The sequence below is a fragment of the Mya arenaria genome, chromosome 8, assembly GCF_026914265.1.
Source record: "Mya arenaria isolate MELC-2E11 chromosome 8, ASM2691426v1".
Classification (NCBI taxonomy): domain Eukaryota; kingdom Metazoa; phylum Mollusca; class Bivalvia; order Myida; family Myidae; genus Mya; species Mya arenaria.
The window spans coordinates 29,387,378-29,407,167 of record NC_069129.1 but is presented as its reverse complement, the minus strand read 5'-3'; the positions used below and the strand labels follow the sequence as shown (position 1 = coordinate 29,407,167).

Genomic DNA, 19,790 nt, shown 5'->3' with positions numbered 1-19,790 from the left:
ATACTAACAATAATAGAGAATGCCTATAAAAGAACGAAATGGTCAAATATCGGCTGTTTTCCAATAAACACCGCACAGCTGAGATTGTTTGCAAATATCTTCAAGCGTTACATGTTTTCCATTTAGAAATAATTTTCAAGGATGATTTTTTTGAGTTTTAAACGGAGCTATGAGGATACAAAAATTACCCCTCTCTTGTAAGTATTTTTATGTCAGATTTTGTATGATTGTTTTTTACATTGTTTCATGTTTTTATACGAAAAAAGATTAATTATAGATATACTATTATACACCGGTCAATGTATTAAAACTATAAACACGGTTCGTCTTGGAGACAAAGTTGAAAATCAAAATTTGCCATAGAGTTCACGGTAACAAGAATTGTGAATTTATTAAAGTGAAATTAAATTCATACGCACTTCTTACTCGCTTTTCATTATAAATTTAATTTGGTAAAAACCGCTACAAACTGTTATTTTATTAAAGACTGTTTATTTTATTAGAGCAAGCATGGACGTTAAATGAATTTAAGTCATTGTTGAATTAATAGGAATGTGAATTATTAAAGAAAATACTCAATTTTGAATAATATAGCTCAATTTTGAAATTCAATTAAAGGCAACCACGGTGGCAAAACCACTTTTTCAAAATAAACAAACGACATCTACTGCTATTCATCTCAAGTATAATGCATTTAAAGAAATTTGATATATGAAAATACTTAACAAATAAGTTTAGCGTAGGAAAATGGCTTCTTTTATTTTGAAATTTAAAAGAGCTGAGATATATCGCGGCAATTAAATTACATGTTGGGATCATATGGCCAAGCCATTAAGCGTGATTTCTTGTTCAAATAAATCTGGCTAAAACTAATATACTTTATTTGACAATTAATGTGAGTATACGCGTATTTCAACACGGATTTTTATAGACATAGCATCGATTTTGTGAGAGAAAAAATAGTGATTTGGATTGATTGGCATCGATTCTTTTGGGATAATCTTGTCTTCGATCAATCGAATCGGAGAAAATGTTTGAAGATAACGGGAAAGGTAATTAATTTCTTTTTGTCAGGAGTGTTATCGCTATATTCATCTTTTGTTTTTATACACTCTGCGTGTTTTTGAGCTGGGCTCCATATTTTTATATGGATTTAGGGTCCGTATTAATGAAGTATGGGAGCGAATACCGTATACAATGTATACTGATAATGTGGACATGTAATCTTGTCGACTTACTTTCTTTTATAACACGACATGTTGCCATATATAACTCGACTTGTTTATTTATTAACGCTGCACTCTCACAGATTGACAGTTCTGACATTTTTTTTGTCCCAGAATCAACTGATATTGATATCATGACTTTTAATCCAGTTATAAAAGATAACTCACAAATTTAATATAACTGATGTCAATTTTCATTTTTCTTTAAGCGTAAGTGGTAACGCTTTTAACTATAAAATAACTATATAATATCATTTTCGAACGTAGATATGAAAAACTGCGATCTGGTTCTTTGACGGCTCGTGATTGAAATTATACACTCAAGCGAAACCATGTGTATCATTGCAATAACTTGTTTGTGGGCGCAGCTAGTAACAGTTACATAAAATTCTTCTGCTCAGAAGTGTACATAATGTCATGAATTTTATTGTCTGTATAAGGCATTTTTTTATTTCTTCTGGAAAACACATTTTCAGGGTTTTAATTTTATATTGCAGTATTGTATCACTAGATTAGGGCCATTTACGCAAACAAATGGCTCATAACAAGTAAAAAACGTTGTCGAAACGGCCAATCTGTGAGAGTGCAGCTTTAAGTGGCTATGACGACAATATTTATATTTTTTTTTATCTGTGACGAATCCGCGGTTTAGTAATAAAACACTTCACTATCAATTCAATAGTCGCGGGTTGGATCCATCGCCTCAGCACTAGCAAAATAACCGTCTTCCGAGAGGGTCGTGAAACTTGGGTCCCGTGGGACAGTGCTTTACATTGGTGTACATTAAACAACCATGGTAGCTCTGACCAGGGTGACTTCCTGTCTGTGCACTATGGCCCACAACCTTACAAGACCAATACTCTCACGGTGTCCCACGCCGCGATTGTGGCGTAAAATAAACGTAACCCCACCCCCATCCATGGTGATGAAACGACCCCCTTGATTCGAATTCGGAACCCAAACAAAGACATTGACGTTATTGACAGCGCAACTGCTGCAAGTTTTAATAAAAGTCTTGGTGATTTAGTGAAAATATGGAAGTTCGTAATAGGGTAATATTTTCGCTACATGTATAAAAACTTAACTTAAGCAATTATTTATGTTGATCACAGACAATGGAGTGTGGGTGGGGAGTTTGGGGTGGGGTGAAAAATATGTTGATCACATACAGTGGGGGTGGGGAGTTTGGGGTGGGGTGAAAAATATGTTGATCACAGACAGTGGGGATGGGAAGTTTATGGTGGGGTGAAAAATGTGCTGATCACAGACAGTGGGGGTGGGGTGGGGAGTTTATGGTGGGGTGAAAAATATGTTGATCACAGACAGTGGGGATGGGAAGTTTATGGTGGGGTGAAAAATATGTTGATCACAGACAGTGGGGGTGGGGAGTTTATGGTGGGGTGAAAAATGTGCTGATCACAGACAGTGGGGATGGGGAGTTTATGGTGGGGTGAAAAATGTGCTGATCACAGACAGTGGGGGTGGGGTGGGGAGTTTATGGTGGGGTGAAAAATATGTTGATCACAAACAGTGGGGATGGGGAGTTTATGGTGGGGTGAAAAATGTGCTGATCACAGGCAGTGGGGGTGGGGTGGGGAGTTTATGGTGGGGTGAAAAATATGTTGATCACAGACATTGGGGTGGGGAGTTTGGGGTGTGATGAAAAATATGTTGTTCACAGACAGTGGGGGTGGGGAGTTTGGGGTGGGGTGAAAAATATGTTGAACACAGACAGTGGGAGTGGGAAAATGTTGAATATCAACAGTGCGGTTGGGGGGGGGGGTAAATGGAAACTACAGAAACAAGCCCAGTTACCAATAATAACGAAGACCCGGTTTAAAGGCACAATGTTAAGGCTCAACAGACGATGAATCATTAGGCCATATTAAATTGTTTTATGTATAACATCAACCCTTTAATAGAATGAAATTTTGTCTAGCTATCGTGAAAAAAACGAGACCCCGAAAAATGGATACTAAATGAGTGCCATCCTTTGTAGAATATAGACATCAGAGCATCCTTAGTCCATTCAGGGCCATTCTCTGTCGTCAAATAGGTTTCAACTGCAATGTGAGTTCAAACAATACTTGTATTTAAGTGTGTTGATCATGGGAATCACACAGAATGCATCATTTCCTGATATTAAATGCCAATAATAGTTATACACAGTACGAAGAGTTAACACCTGTGTACTGTAGTCGAAATTAAAGTAAAAGAAAATTAAAAATGTCCGGTAAGATCGTTGGTCATAAAGAATTGTTGTAGTTTTTTTGATCGGGAAGCCCCAAACCTATCCGTCCGCAGACGCTTAACATAGAAATGATTTGGTATGGCCTATACTGGGGTTCCTGAAGTTGCCATTAAGACCATTTATTGAAACAGAGTCCTTAGGACAATAATCCACTTAGATTTCACTAAGATTCAAAATCAATATCTGAGTGTTTTGATTTGATTGTATAATTCGTTGCTCAGTGGAATAGCAGGCATTTCTAAGGATAACAATATGAATTACCTAAGAATTGAATACTGCTCCATTGGGACATATACCGACTCGGTTTAATGTGGGAGTATGGTGATATATTGGTTCCATATTTATATAGCATACACAACACATTTTATAGTTATTGCAGTGGAATTTGTCAACATTGGACTATTATGGTTTGTTAAAGTGGAATTGTTAAAAAAAATCAGAACAAAGCCTTCATCGAGGATTGACGTAAGGGGGCGTAACTTAGATGCGTAACTATTTGACTTGCGACCTTCCCTCTGAACCGACATTTCTTTAGATTAAAAAGTTGGCAGGCGTTTTGGAGTACTCCTCCTAAACGTTTTTAACTATGTTAAAGTCCGAATTGGAGCATATTGGCGTATTTTTTTGCTTGTTTCTCTTATTTTGAAATAAAAAGTAAAACATTGACGATTGTTTTGACAGTTTTTGATATCGTCTTGTTAGTTTACCTGGTAATACGAATGTTAAAGAGGCCATATTAACGTGTTATTTATTATTTGATTGATTGAAACGCATTTATATTTTCAACGATTGTGAATACCATTATATTTATCACTCTTGTTAGTGGTCTTGTGTTGAGAGAGAGAGAGGAAACACACTTGTCCGCTTGGTGAACACAACTGTCAAACTCACATGCGCCCAGGGGTGGTATCCAATATTGGTATAAATTGAATCTAAGAACGGGTTAGCTAATCGGATTTCTTGATATAATTAATGGACCGATTCCAGGGGCGGTCTGGTGTGCACCCTCCCTGGACCGCTAGTGTATACAGTGTATGAAGTCATGGATGCATGGTCATAAGATTGCATTAAGTTGCATATTGTAAACCTCCCCAGTGGCCAGGAATCAAACGCATTTTTTTTTTCATTTCTAGATCCGAAAATGCACCGTTAAAGTTATTATTTTGTATAGCCTGAAATCGCCTCTCTCTATATATACACACGTAGAATTTTTTTATTTTTAAACGGGTCACGGGCATTATCAGCCCTAGTTATTATTATTGGATCGAAAGTCCAAAACTGAACATCCGGACCGTTGACAGCGTTCAAACAAATTGGCGGCCTTGTTATAGACCATTGTCTGAATACGAATTAAGCCACTACAGCAGTAGACCAGAAAACACGATATAGCAAATTGTTACCAACAAAATCCATTTTTTATGATCTTTTGAGACACAAACAACCAGTCTACAAGATTATATTGTCACATGCCAATAGAAGCCAGATTGCTCGGAATGTACAACAAGTGTTATTCAAGTGAAATATCACTGAAATGTTATTCGAAGAATGAAGTGTAATTGAGAGATGGACGACGGGAAGTGTCTCAGTGGTAATATTTAGAAGTTGTCTATTTAGCTATTTTCTTGTATTAGTTTTTACATGTAATACTGTTTTGTTGTTACACGTTTAAAGCTGCACTCTCACAGATTTACCGTTTTGACATTTTTTTTTTATTTTTTGTCTTGGAATGAGCAAATTTTTGCTTAAATATCTGCAAACCAGTGATAAAAGACTGCTGACCAAAGATCAAATCGCAGATTTTTATATTTCCGTTCCAAAATTAATGTTTTATGGCTTAAACCGTTACTAACGGTTTAAGAAAAAATGCATAAAAGTATCATTTTTAATCACTTAAATATAACATCTGCAATCTAATGTTCTGTCAGTAGTCTTATATTTCTGTTTTACATGAATTTTCTTATAAATTGGCTCGTTCGAAGACAAATAATAAAGAAGTTGTCAAAACGGTTAATCTGTGAGAGTGCAGCTTTAAAGCTCATTATATCATATAAGTAGTTGTTCTGCGTCGAAATGGGACGATTGCTCAAAACATTGTTAGATTTAAAAACGTATTTAACGGCACCGCTGTAGACTTTTAACGTGAAATATTTGATGATGTCATAACATACTTAGATATAAAGAAGTACTACTAAACTAGTTGTCTAGCATTGGTGGAGAGGGGGTGGGGTCGTACCCCTACAATTGTCCAAGTTTACTTTTTATGTCAATATCGGAAAAAGAAAGTAATAAAATACGCTCAAAATGCACCATTACGGACATTATTTTAGTTACTTTTTTGTCCAATATTGACATTAAAATTAACTTAGACGATTTATTTATTTATTTATTTATTTATTTATTTATTTATTTATTTATTTATTTATTTATTTATTTATATATTTTTTTTTTTTTTTTTTTTTTTTTTTTTTTTTTTTGGGGGGGGGGGGGGCTTGCCGGTGCGCCACCCTCTCTTTAAACTGTCGTCGTAAGTCGGTACCTAGACTGTCCAATTACTCGAATAGTATTTGTTACGCAGAATGTTGGCAAAAATGAAGGCGTATTTGGTACACGAGGAGGGTGGAGTGGGTGGGAATATGACAACCTCAATTGTGATATCACAATGTAGGAATTTAAACATGGACTTTCATGGAATGCATGGCAGAATGCCGTTTCAAATCGTTTCGAATGGTATTTCTGTTGAACAGTTTCGTTTAAAACATATTCCACCACAGTGGCCTAAATGTAAGAAATATATAAACAGATTAACCCAAAATATGAACCTGAATACAAAAAAATATATACCCTGAACCTCCATAATAATGGTAAGCAGTCTCCATACAAAGCTTGGTGTGAACCTGCGATGAAACCTTCAATATTGATACCGTATGTTTTAGTCCGTGAAGTTAATATTTGTTAAATTCAGGACTAAGATAATACCCATAACCTCGATAAAAATTGTAAGCAGTCACCATGAAATGGTTGACGTAAACCTGCAAAAATGACAAGGTATGTTTTAGTACGTGAAGTCAATATTTGTAATGAGCTCGAGAAAAAATCCGGTGTCTCTGGTGGGAGGAGTGGGTGAACGTTTATTTTACGACGACACGGGACTTTCCATGGTCCGGTTGGCCCAATATTGTATATATAAGTCTTGTTTGTTGTTTTGGAAATGTTGCCCTTCTTTGAGCTATCTTGGTGGAATGAACACCTTTTAACGTCCCTCCGGAAGACGTTTAGCATTTCTTTTTGTGTTGACTCGGGTAGTACGCAGCAATAAAGTGGCAAACTGCTAGTCGAAGCTTCTCAGACACATCTTCGCTGATAATAATCCAAGAGACAACCCCTCATACAGTCGAACCTCGCTGGCTCGAACTCCCAGGGACCGGCAAAATACTTGCACTCTCGAAATATTCGAGCCAAGCGGGAATGCTTACTTTCAGTATATAGAAATCTGTCGTTTACATCCAGTTTGAGCCAAAGAGGAATTCGAGCAAAGCGAGTTCGAGCCAATGTGGTTCGACTGTATAACAAAAACAAACAAAAACGCATAAAGACTATCAAAGAGCCATGGATGCCACGCTTCTCGAACTGCTTTAAATTGTAAATGGTTTTGTACTGAAAGAGTTGGCATTTACTGAATTAGCCGTTCGGGCTGTTATAGTACGAATTTGCTCTTTTCTGGTCAGGATATTCGATAAAATCTATACAGAGTTTTTGTAGCACGTCTATTTACAGTGATTAGATCAATATTAATTAATTCCCAAACGATACAAAGTATAGACACTTGAAAGAAAGGATCAATTCCTCCCTTGTTAATGTATCTTGTCTTTCTTAATTAAAACACCGCCAATCATTGAACTGTAGGTGCATTGCTGCCACCAAAGATGGTGGACTTTTTCCGCTTCATTTGTTATTGTGATAAGTGATCGCCCTGCACTCGGTAGGTCGTGAGTTGATATTGGCGGTGAATGGAGACTTCTTCAGAGGTTATCTTAAACCTTGTATATCATATATGCACCAGTAAATTGTTACCACATCCACCCAAGATCCGGTGGTATACCGGGGATAGCCGGGGAAATGGGCCGTGTTTTTACCTTCCAGGTGGCCCCGTTGTGCCGGGTGAAAGCGGTGGTTTTGTTTTCGCGCCAAATATAGCGGGAAATGGGCCTTACCTAGAGTCCCTTGGGACCCAATGGGTGCGGGGGCATTTGGCGGGGGTTTCAACAGCAGTTCGTCCCCGCAGGGCGAGGACTTTGCCCGGATTTGACTGGATCAAAAGTCAAAGTCCCCGCTATTTCCCGGATCGGGGGGGGGGGGGGCGTGGTTACAATTGACTGGTGCAATATGTGTTTGAGTAAATATGTTAAGAATATACGAGCATGTACAAATTTAGACTTATATTTTACGTTGCGAGTGTTTTATGGGTGAGAACGCCGATACCCCCCCCCCCAAATCGCGTGTATTCGCGCTCTATAAAACCACCCCCTCCTGTCGTACGATCCTGGATCCGCCCCTGTGTGAATATTGTGTGAATATTTGAGTATTTCATAGATTTGGTTGAGCTAAGGTTTTGGTAGGGATGTGGGTTAAAACCATACGACTTAGTGGTTGAGAACGTTGCTACCTATTCAAAAGCATACTAAGTAAATTTATAAATTCTTACATAAATAACATCGTATAGATCTTTCAAGTTTTATGACATTTGTAAAAAGCCTCCTACAATACCCCATTACTATATTTATTATATATCTCACAGTTTAATGTGTCCATTTTTTCTTTTCTTTTTCTCTACATTCTTGTATGTTCTTTAATTTAACTTACTTATACTTTTCTCTTTTCTTTGTATTTAAGCCATGCATCGTTGCGACCATACTGACATTCATATATTTGCTTATATTTATTACATTTTGTCAAGAAACTGTTATATAACATGTTTACAACAATAAACATATCTGTCTGTCTGTCTGTCCGTACGTACGTGCAATCCGTCCGTCCGTCTGTCCGTCTGTCTGTCTGTCTGTCGGTCCAATTATAGAGAGTGGGAGGGGTAGTGGATTCTCCCATCTGATCCACCAGGATTAACGTTTGTGTTTGGCATTAGTTTTTATTTGGTTTTCAAACTAATCGACACCTTAATTCAGTTTGCACAAAGTATTACTTGCGTATCAATTTCGTAAATGAATTATAACACACTATACATACAAATTAAACTGACACTACAAATTTTGTAAAAGGTTTTCTTGATTATTTTATTAAAATATTGAAATAATTTCAATAGAATGTATCAAGTGTATCCCACGATGCCCCAACCGTGTTAAACAGGAATTGTATAGCCGATTAATCAAAGCTTTTTAAATTGGGTGAAATTTTTAAAAGACCCCTTGAAGAAGAATATTCAAACTAAGCTTTAATCAAAATTTCTATTTAAAAGCCTATGAGTTTCAAGTGATATTTCTTAAGTGTTTTATTTTCGCTTTAGTTCAGTGTTGTTGTTTTTTGGTGTACAGGTGATATGTTAAATCACCAAGGATTTTTTAACCAATATATTTTTAGTATGGAACGTAAAAGATACATAATTTGTAATTGTTGACACCCCGCGAAGTTACAACATGGTTCGCTATGTACGAAGAGCTGTATGTAAGTTAATAGCATGATTATCTTAAATAGATTAAATTTATGATATAAGTTATTATTACAATAATCGATTTCAAATTTTTAATCTTTTTTTTGTTATCTCAGTATCAGGACATCAAAATCTCATTGCCAGGTACACGTCATAGTCTCATTGTCAGCTACACGTCATAGTCTTATTGTTAAGTACACTTCATGGTACTATTGTCAGGTACGCGTCATAGTCTCGTTGCCAGGTACACGTCATAGTCTCATTGTCCGGTACACGTCAAAATCTCATTGCCAGGTACACGTCATAGTCTCATTGTCCGGTACACGTCAAAATCTCATTATCAGGTACACGTCATAGTCTCAATGTCAGGTACACGTCATAGTCTTATTGTCAGGTACACGTCATAGTCTCATTATCAGGTACACGTCATAGTCTCATTATCAGGTACACGTCATAGTCTTATTGTCAGGTACACGTCATAGTCTCATTGCCTGGTACACGTCATAGTCTTTTTGTCAGGTACACGTCATAGTCTCATTATCAGGTACACGTCATAGTCTCATTGTCAGGTACACGTCATAGTCTCATTATCAGGTACACGTCATAGTCTCATTGCCTGGTACACGTCATAGTCTCATTATCAGGTACACGTCATAGTCTTATTGTCAGGTACACGTCATAGTCTTATTGTCAGGTACACTTTATAGTATCATTGCCTGGTACACGTCATAGTCTCATTGTCATGTACACGTCATAGTCTCATTGTCAAGTACACGTCATAGTCTCATTATCAGGTACACGTCATAGTCTTTTTGTCATGTACACGTCATAGTCTCATTATCAGGTACACGTCATAGTCTCATTGTCAGGTACACGTCATAGTCTCATTGTCAGGTACACGTCATAGTCTCATAGCCTGGTACACGTCATAGTCTCATTATCAGGTACACGTCATAGTCTTATTGTCAGGTACACGTCATAGTCTTATTGTCAGGTACACTTTATAGTATCATTGCCTGGTACACGTCATAGTCTCATTGTCATGTACACGTCATAGTCTCATTGTCAAGTACACGTCATAGTCTCATTGTCAAGTACACTTTATAGTACCATTGCCAGGTTCACGTCATAGTCTCATTGTCAGGTACACGTCATAGTCTTATTGTCAGGTACACGTCATAGTCTCATTGTCAAGTACACTTTATAGTACCATTGCCAGGTTCGCGTCATAGTCTCATTGTCATGTACAGGTCATAGTCTCATTGTCAAATACACGTCATAGTCTCATTGTCAAGTACACTTTATAGTACCATTGCCAGGTTCACGTCATAGTCTCATTGACAGGTACACGTCATAGTCTTATTGTCAGGTACACGTCATAGTCTTATTGTCAGGTACACGTCATAGTCTTATTGTCAGGTACACGTCATAGTCTTATTGTCAGGTACACGCCATAGTCTTACTGTCAGATACACCCCATAGTCTCATTGTCAGGTACACCCCATAGTCTCATTGTCAGGTACACGTCATAGTCTCATTGTCAGGTACACCTCATAGTCTCATTGTCAGGAACACCTCCTAGTCTCATTGTCAAGCACTTCAATGTCTCATTGTCCGGTACACCTCATTGTCAGGTACACCTCATAGTCTCATTGTCCGGTACACCTTATAGTTTCATAATCATTTACACCTCATAGCCTAATTGTCATGAACACCTCATAGTCTCATTGTCAGGTACACCTCATAGTCTCATTGTCAGGTACACCTCATAGTCTCATTGTCCGGTACACCTCATAAGTTCATAATCATGTACACCTCATAGTCGCATAATTATGTACACCTCGTAGGCTCATTGTCAGGTACACATCATAGTCTCATTGTCATGTACACGTCAAAGCCTCATTGTTAGGTACACTTCATAGTCTCATTGTCAGGTACACCTCATAGTCTCATTGCCAGGTACACCTCATAGTCTCATTGACAGGTACACCTCATAGTCTCATAATCATGTACACCACATTGTCTCATTGTCATGTACACCTCGTAGTCTCATTGTCAGGTACACCTCATAGTCTCATTGTCATGTACACCTCATAGTCTCATTGTCAGGAAAACTCATACTAGTAGTCTCATTGTCAGGTGCACCTCATAGTTTCATTGTCAGGTACAGCTCATAGTCTCATTGTCCGGTACACCTCATAGTTTTATAATCATGTACAGCTCAAAGTCTCATTGTCAGGTACACCTCATAGTCTCATTGTCAGGAAAACTCATACTAGTAGTCCCATTGTCAGGTGCACCTCAAAGTTTCATTGTCAGGTAAACCTGATAGTCTCATTGTCCGGTACACCTTATAGTTTTATAATCATGTACAGCTCAAAGTATCATTGTCATGTACACCACATAGTCTCATTGTCTGGAACAGCTCATAGTCGCATTATCATGTACAGCTCATAGTCTCATTATCTGGTATACCTCATAGTCTCATTGTCTGGTACACCTCATAGTTTCATTATCTGGTACACCTCATAGTCTCATTTTCTGGTACAGCTCATAGTCTCATCGTCTGGTACAGCTCATAGTCTCATTATCATGTACAGCTCATAGTCTCATTATCATGTACAGCTCATAGTCTCATTGTCAGGTACACCTCATAGTCTCATTATCTGGTACACCTCATAGTCTCATTGTCTGGTACAGCTCATAGTCTCATTATCATGTACAGCTCATAGTCTCATTATCATGTACAGCTCATAGTATCATTATCATGTACACCTCATAGTCTCATTGTCAGGTACACCTCATAGTCTCATTGTCAGGTACACCTTATTGTCTGGTACACTTAATAGTCTCATTGCCTGGTACACCTCATAGTCTCATTGTCTGGTACACCTCATAGTCTCATTATCCGGTACACCTCATAGTCTTATTATCCGGTACACCTCATAGTCTCATTGTCAGGTACACCTCATAGTCTCATTATCTGGTACACCTCATAGTCTCATTGTCTGGTACAGCTCATAGTCTCATTATCATGTACAGCTCATAGTCTCATTATCATGTACAGCTCATAGTATCATTATCATGTACACCTCATAGTCTCATTGTCAGGTACACCTCATAGTCTCATTGTCAGGTACACCTTGTTGTCTGGTACACTTCATAGTCTCATTATCCGGTACACCTCATAGTCTCATTGTCCGGTACACCTCATAGTCTCATTGTCCGGTACACCTCATAGTTTCATTATCCGGTACACCTCATAGTCTCATTGTCTGGTACAGCTTATAGTCTCATTATCATGTACAGCTCATAGTCTCATTATCTGGTACACCTCATAGTCTCATTGTCTGGTACACCTCATAGTCTCATTGTCAGGTACACCTCAAAGTCTCATTGTCAGGTACACCTTATTGTCTGGTACACTTCATAGTCTCATTGCCTGGTACACTTCATAGTCTCATTGTCTGGTACACCTCATAGTCTCATTATCCGGTACACCTCATAGTCTTATTATCCGGTACACCTCATAGTCTCATTGTCAGGTACACCTCATAGTCTCATTGTCAGGTACACCTTGTTGTCTGGTACACTTCATAGTCTCATTATCCGGTACACCTCATAGTCTCATTGTCCGGTACACCTCATAGTCTCATTGTCCGGTACACCTCATAGTTTCATTATCCGGTACACCTCATAGTCTCATTGTCTGGTACAGCTTATAGTCTCATTATCATGTACAGCTCATAGTCTCATTATCTGGTACACCTCATAGTCTCATTGTCTGGTACACCTCATAGTCTCATTATCTGGTACACCTCATAGTCTCATTGTCTGGTACAGCTCATAGTCTCATTGTCTGGTACAGCTCATAGTCTCATTATCATGTACAGCTCATAGTCTCATTATCATGTACAGCTCATAGTCTCATTGTCAGGTACACCTCATAGTCTCATTATCTGGTACACCTCATAGTCTCATTGTCTGGTACACCTCATAGTCTCATTATCATGTACAGCTCATAGTCTCATTGTCTGGTACAGCTCATAGTCTCATTATCATGTACAGCTCATAGTCTCATTATCATGCACAGCTCATAGTCTCATTATCATGTACAGCTCATAGTCTCATTGTCAGGTACACCTCATAGTCTCATTATCTGGTACACCTCATAGTCTCATTGTCAGGTACACCTCATAGTCTCATTGTCAGGTACACGTTATTGTCTGGTACACTTCATAGTCTCATTGCCTGGTACACTTCATAGTCTCATTGTCTGGTACACCTCATAGTCTCATTATCCGGTACACCTCATAGTCTTATTATCCGGTACACCTCATAGTCTCATTGTCCGGTACACCTCATAGTCTCATTGTCAGGTACACCTTGTTGTCTGGTACACTTCATAGTCTCATTATCCGGTACACCTCATAGTCTCATTGTCCGGTACACCTCATAGTCTCATTGTCAGGTACACCTCATAGTTTCATTATCCGGTACACCTCATAGTCTCATTGTCTGGTACAGCTTATAGTCTCATTATCATGTACAGCTCATAGTCTCATTATCTGGTACACCTCATAGTCTCATTGTCTGGTACACCTCATAGTCTCATTATCTGGTACACCTCATAGTCTCATTGTCTGGTACAGCTCATAGTCTCATTGTCTGGTACAGCTCATAGTCTCATTATCATGTACAGCTCATAGTCTCATTATCATGTACAGCTCATAGTCTCATTGTCAGGTACACCTCATAGTCTCATTATCTGGTACACCTCATAGTCTCATTGTCTGGTACACCTCATAGTCTCATTATCATGTACAGCTCATAGTCTCATTGTCTGGTACAGCTCATAGTCTCATTATCATGTACAGCTCATAGTCTCATTATCATGCACAGCTCATAGTCTCATTATCATGTACAGCTCATAGTCTCATTATCATGTACAGCTCATAGTCTCATTGTCTGGTACAGCTCATAGTCTCATTATCATGTACAGCTCATAGTCTCATTATCATGTACACCTCATAGTCTCATTATCATGTACAGCTCATAGTCTCATTGTCTGGTACAGCTCATAGTCTCATTGTCTGGTACAGCTCATAGTCTCATTATCATGTACAGCTCATAGTCTCATTATCATGTACACCTCATAGTCTCATTGTCAGGTACACCTCATAGTCTCATTGTCCGGTACACCTCATAGTCTCATTATCATGTACACCTCAAAGCCTCATTGTCCGGTACCCCTCATAGTCTCATTGTCAAGTTCACCAGGTACGTCGTCTCATTGTCAGGTAAATCCCATAGTCTCCTTGTTGGGAAAACTACTTAGCGCAGAGAAGAAACCACTGTCGCGTCGCTGCGTCCCGCTCCCTACGGTTAATTATTCAAGAAGCAATAGCTTATTAAACTCAAACCTATATTTGAATGCGTACTGGGCATTACATGTCAAAAAGAATTGTCAACTCGAAACAAAGTTCCTCTGCCGTGACAATTTTTAAAGAAAAGATTGCCTTGAATAATTAATGTGAAGACCTTGTGTAAATAAAACACAGAACCGTAAAATAAGTATACACCATATGGGTGCCAGTGCCGTGCTGAAAACACTAGTATAACAGCACAGAATGCCTGAACAACGGTTACTAAAAACGGCGGGGAATATGTGTTTATATGCAATGTTAACAACGGCATTTTAAAAGTTTAATATTCAACCCCATTTTATTCCAGATGGTCGTATGCTGCTAATAACAAAGTACAGATGGGTAGCATGCGGCCAATTCATTGTCGGATTTCTCCTATTGTTCTTTGCGATATACTGTGCTAATTTTCACGTTGACGGCTATGCTGACGGAACGGCACCGTACTTCATCGGGGGCATCATCGGTGGCGTTACGGTAAGGGAACCTTATTTCACATTTAGTTAGTTTCATAGCTGCACTCTCACAGATATACCATTTCGAAAAAAATGAAAATTGGTTTTATGGCTAAAAGCATTACTAACGCTTCAGGGAAATTGAGTTTTTCGGCGGTATAAAACATCAATTTTCGAACGTAAATATGCAAAACTGCGACCTCATCTTCTGTCAGGAGTCTTATTGCACTAGTTCTCAGACATTTAAGCAAAAATTGGCTCGTTCAAAGACAATTTTTTTTAAAGTTGTCATAACGGTCCATCTGTGAGATGGCAGCTTTAAAAAATAAAGAAACTTTTGAACGTTTATGGGACATCGAAACAAAAAATCGTTTGAAATGGGAATAAAATACTAGTCTCTGTGATAAAGCATTATCACAATTTTAAATCAGAGCTCTATTGTTTATACGCATTAAAAATGTGAAAGAAAATGCTTTATTTTGCCGAAAAGCGTAAGTACGCTATTGAGAAATTAACAATTTCGACCTGGATTTCCAAAATTTTGTTTCTGTTGGGTGTTCGTTCATAAAAGTGTAAGAAACATAATTCAATTACAACGAAAGCTTTAAGAAATGGAGCGTTTGTTTGCCAAATGAGTAGTCCAATGAAAAACGGAGACTGATAAGCCTTGTTGGTAATCAACGGACAATATTTTGACTTTTTAGACTGTCTGAATACCATTTAAGGCCCGATTGTTCAAATCTTTGATAAAGTTAACAACGTGGTTAACGAATTCGTTGTTGACTTTTAAACGTCAACTGTTTGATGATTTGCTTACATATTTAAATATAAACAAGTTCAGCTAAAGCAGTAGAGTTTAACCCTGTAAGAAATACAGTAGATAACAAGTGTATGCGTTTTAAAAACGTCCACAGAAGTAACAATTTGAAAAGCTAATAACGATGACGTTAACAATGCTGTTAACTTGAATAAAGTTCTGAGCAACCGGCCCGATGTAACAATGCATCAAACTTTACACTAATATTGTCTTCGGAATGGTACGTGTGTACTTTCTTTACACGACTCCTGCGTTACGTTTTGACATTTCGATGACGTTAACAATGCTGATAACTTGAATGAAGTTCTGAGCAATTGGCCCGATGTAACAATGCATCAAACTTTACACTAATATTGTCTTCGGAATGGTACGTGTGTACTTTCTTTACACGACTCATACGTTACGTTTTGACATTTCGATGACGTTAACAATGCTGTTAACTTGAATGAAGCTCTGAGCAATCGGCCCGATGTAACAAGGCATCAAACATTACAATGATAATGCCTTTGGAATAGTACATGTGTACTTTCTTTACGTGACTATTGCGAAACGTTGTGACATTTGACGTTAAGGCGTTTACTTGAACGTATTTCAGATGCTGGAACTGTCGTTTTTCGCCGGTGCGGTGTATTACCAGGCCATGAATTCGGGACAGAAAGTACAGAGGCTGGTGATACAAATAGTGAAACCAATGGTTAGTACGCTTATCTTATACGGCAGTGTCATTATTTCTTAGAAATATGGCTCATTATTAACGCCAGTATGGCGTATTTATGTGATAGTGAAATAGTTTCCAAAATATGGACTTGTAAATTAGTGTATAGCTAATACTAAATCGGATTATGAGAAAAGCTTATTCAACTTCTCGCGAGTCCGATTCCAGATTAAGAAAAGTTTGACATTTTTCCACTTAAGTGAAAATTTGGAATAACAATATTTCCGGAAATAAAATCTTTAAAATGGTTTCTTTAAAAAAAAAGTTTCCATATTTAATTGCAGAACATATTCTAAGCATTATACTTTCTTACAGTAAAAAACAGTTAAGGAAATTGTTGAAAATAAGGAAAAGGTACACTTTTAAGTTAGGATGCTTCTGTAATATGGCCCCTGGTGAGGCTCGAACACATTAACTCTTGTGAATTCATGTAATAAGATCTCTAGAAACTTGACCGTGCTAGCACGCTAAGCAAGCATGTTCAAATAAATCTGTTTATATAGATACCTTCACTGCAGGTTGGTGTTCGATATAAGTCTAAATTGGATCCCAGAACGATGTAGCTAATCGGATTGCTTGATATGAATAACGGCGCAGAATATAGGTTGATGCCATTATTGAAATCTTATCGCATGATCGTGTTTAGTCTCTTTGATTTTCATGATAAGAAATGGCTAATAAAAATATGAAAAAACCGACTTGTGAACATGGCCTATTTTTTGGCAAGACAAACCTTTCATATATAACTTTTGAGATAAAAATAATCGCAATGACTTATGGTCTCTTTCACTTTTTAGAAGCATGCTCGTTGTTATATTTACATATTTCTCTTTTCAGATCAAGATACATATGGTGTCTTCAATTCTCGTCTTACCCATTAGCGCCGTGGGTATGATATTCACAATTATGTGGGGACTGTGCTCAAAATCTTGCTCATACGTCGGCAATAACGACATGAACTACGGCATGGCGGCGTTCCTGCTGACGTTAGAAGCCGTCGGCGTCGTGTTGACGTTATGTTCGCTAGTGCTATGTTTGTGTTCATGTAAGCAGTTCGGAATAGAGTTACCAGAAATTTCTATTCCGCGGACTTCACCCTCAATTGAGGATAATTGTTCAGAGATCGATTTAAGTAATGAGACCTGTGCGCCGCCGACCGCCGGAGGAAAAGGTCAACCGTCAGAAACAAAAGATAGAAATCACGCAATTGGGAATGGAGATATTCCGTCGTCAACGAAATGCTGAGGGGTGATTTCTGCATTTATCCATGTGTGAATTTATTTATGACTTTGTCTGCCAAAGATTTTAATCATTAAAGTTCAGTACTTGAGGTGAATTCTTCGAGAAATGTCACTTAAAGCTGCACTCTCACAGATGACCGTTTTGACAACTTTTCAATGTTTTGAACACCTCGGCCATTTTCTATCGAAAACAACGTGAAATAGAAAATGGCCGAGTAGCTCAGAATGTGTTATTTTCGATAGAAATTGGCTGAGGATTTTGAATGCTGTTTTTGATGGAAATGGCCGAGGAGTTCCGAATGTTGTTTTCGCTGGAAAATGTCCGAGGAATTCCGAATGTTGTTTTCGCTGGAAAATGTCCGAGGATTTCGAATGTTTTCGATGGAAATGGCCGAGGAGTTCCAAATGTTGTTTTTGATGGAAAATGGCCGAGGAATTCCGAATGTTGTTTTTGCTGGAAAATGTCCGAGGATTTCGAATGTTGTTTTCGATGGAAAATGACCGATAAATTCCGAATGCTGTTGCACATTACCTGTCATGAAATCTGGAGCATGTGTTTCTTTAATAGACGAATTTGATTTACTTATAACTTAACTCCAGTGCATTTAAACTGCGTGGACGAATTTGAAGGATTGAAACCTCAATCTTATTTACATGTAAAGTCAGCAGTGCTGCCTATTTATTTATTTGTATTTTTGAGTATATTATGATATGTATCAATCTTATGCATTGCGATAAGTCCTGTCTGTGGAAGATAGAATGAAGATTCCTAATGCATAATGGCGACCCTAAATTAATTGCTAGATTTTCATCCCTTCGCTCCCCCTCTTTTTTCTGCCGTCCATTAAATTGTGTAGACTCAAATACAAATGTTGAACTAGGGTCTTATATGACATTCACATGTAAAAATGGAGAATTATTTCGATCAGGTTCGTCTAGAAACACAATTATAGATGGTCCCTTATGCAATCAAGAAAACCATGACCACATAGTCAATGGTGGAACAGTCGTCTGGGAAAAATAAATAAAAAATGTAATCCCGCGCCAATTTAAAAAAGGACGAAAATCTAGCAAATAATTTTTATTGGCCTAAACTCCGACTTTTATGCGAGACGGTTTAATGTTTATACGGATTTCTCATTTGCTACCAAGATTACCAGATACATTCTGCTACAGAATAACATAGAAGCACAGTCGGGGATCGAAACACATTTCCAATTTAAGTGGACACAGAAATGACTATGCAAATATTATGTTACACCAAAATAAACAGAAACCGACTATTGAATATTTCAATATAATATTCCGGTGACCTCAGTAAGTTTACTGCCGAAGTTTGAATGAGAAAATGGCATTCTTTTATATACCAAATGTTTACCTTGCATTGGTAAGGACAAAACCAAACGGAATTAGCATTCATAAAGTTCTTCAATGAACTCAAGTGCAAATAAAGGAACATTGACTGTAAAATAAAACTGCAATGCCCTATTCAGTTACGGCAGTCGATCGTTTAAAAAGTCTGATTGAGAATTGATATTGAAAAATACATACATAAAACATGTTATTACCGACATGCTTAGTTTACAGAGAGCAATATTGTGTTTTTGTTAATGTATTGCCAAAATAAAAATGAATTACTAAACTGGCATTGCTGTATGTAATTGCCACGAATTCCAATTTTGTTTCTGTAACAAAGAACAATGAAGTCATTACATAGGGTAAGATTGGTCTATTGGTATTATAGGTGTCCGCCGCTCACTCAAGAGGCTGTGTGTCCAAGCCACACCAGTGATACTTCCTCAATGTGTGTCAAAATGGACACCAGTACATGGTTCTACCCAGGAAACGGACTCCAGAGTGATTATTTTAGATGTCAGCTTTTGTCAAAATCGAGCTTAAATAAATGATTATAAACAAAACCTTTTGAAGAAATATATAAGCTTACATAGAATTCAGACCATATTATACTGCATGTTACTACTTCGACACGTTAAACTCAT

The 19,790-nt window shown here is 37.8% G+C and overlaps 1 protein-coding gene across 3 annotated transcripts; it reads left to right on the top strand.

Annotated features, from left to right (window-relative positions):
• The first annotated feature begins 77 nt into the window (after positions 1-77).
• Positions 78-19,437, top strand: LOC128243831 (uncharacterized). 3 transcript variants are annotated; one of them, XM_052961800.1, is made up of 4 exons: positions 78-197; positions 14,873-15,039; positions 16,430-16,528; positions 17,387-19,436. In XM_052961800.1, exons 1-4 carry the CDS (start codon positions 170-172, stop codon positions 17,792-17,794), a joined length of 702 nt encoding a protein of 233 aa, XP_052817760.1. In that variant the 5' UTR covers positions 78-169; the 3' UTR covers positions 17,795-19,436. The 3 variants fall into 3 exon arrangements, with proteins under 3 accessions (XP_052817760.1, XP_052817761.1, XP_052817758.1); XM_052961801.1 differs by lacking the exon at positions 78-197 and adding an exon at positions 787-1,052 and having other exon boundaries at positions 17,387-19,437; XM_052961798.1 differs by lacking the exon at positions 78-197 and adding an exon at positions 8,961-9,153 and having other exon boundaries at positions 17,387-19,437.
• The last annotated feature ends 353 nt before the right edge of the window (positions 19,438-19,790 follow it).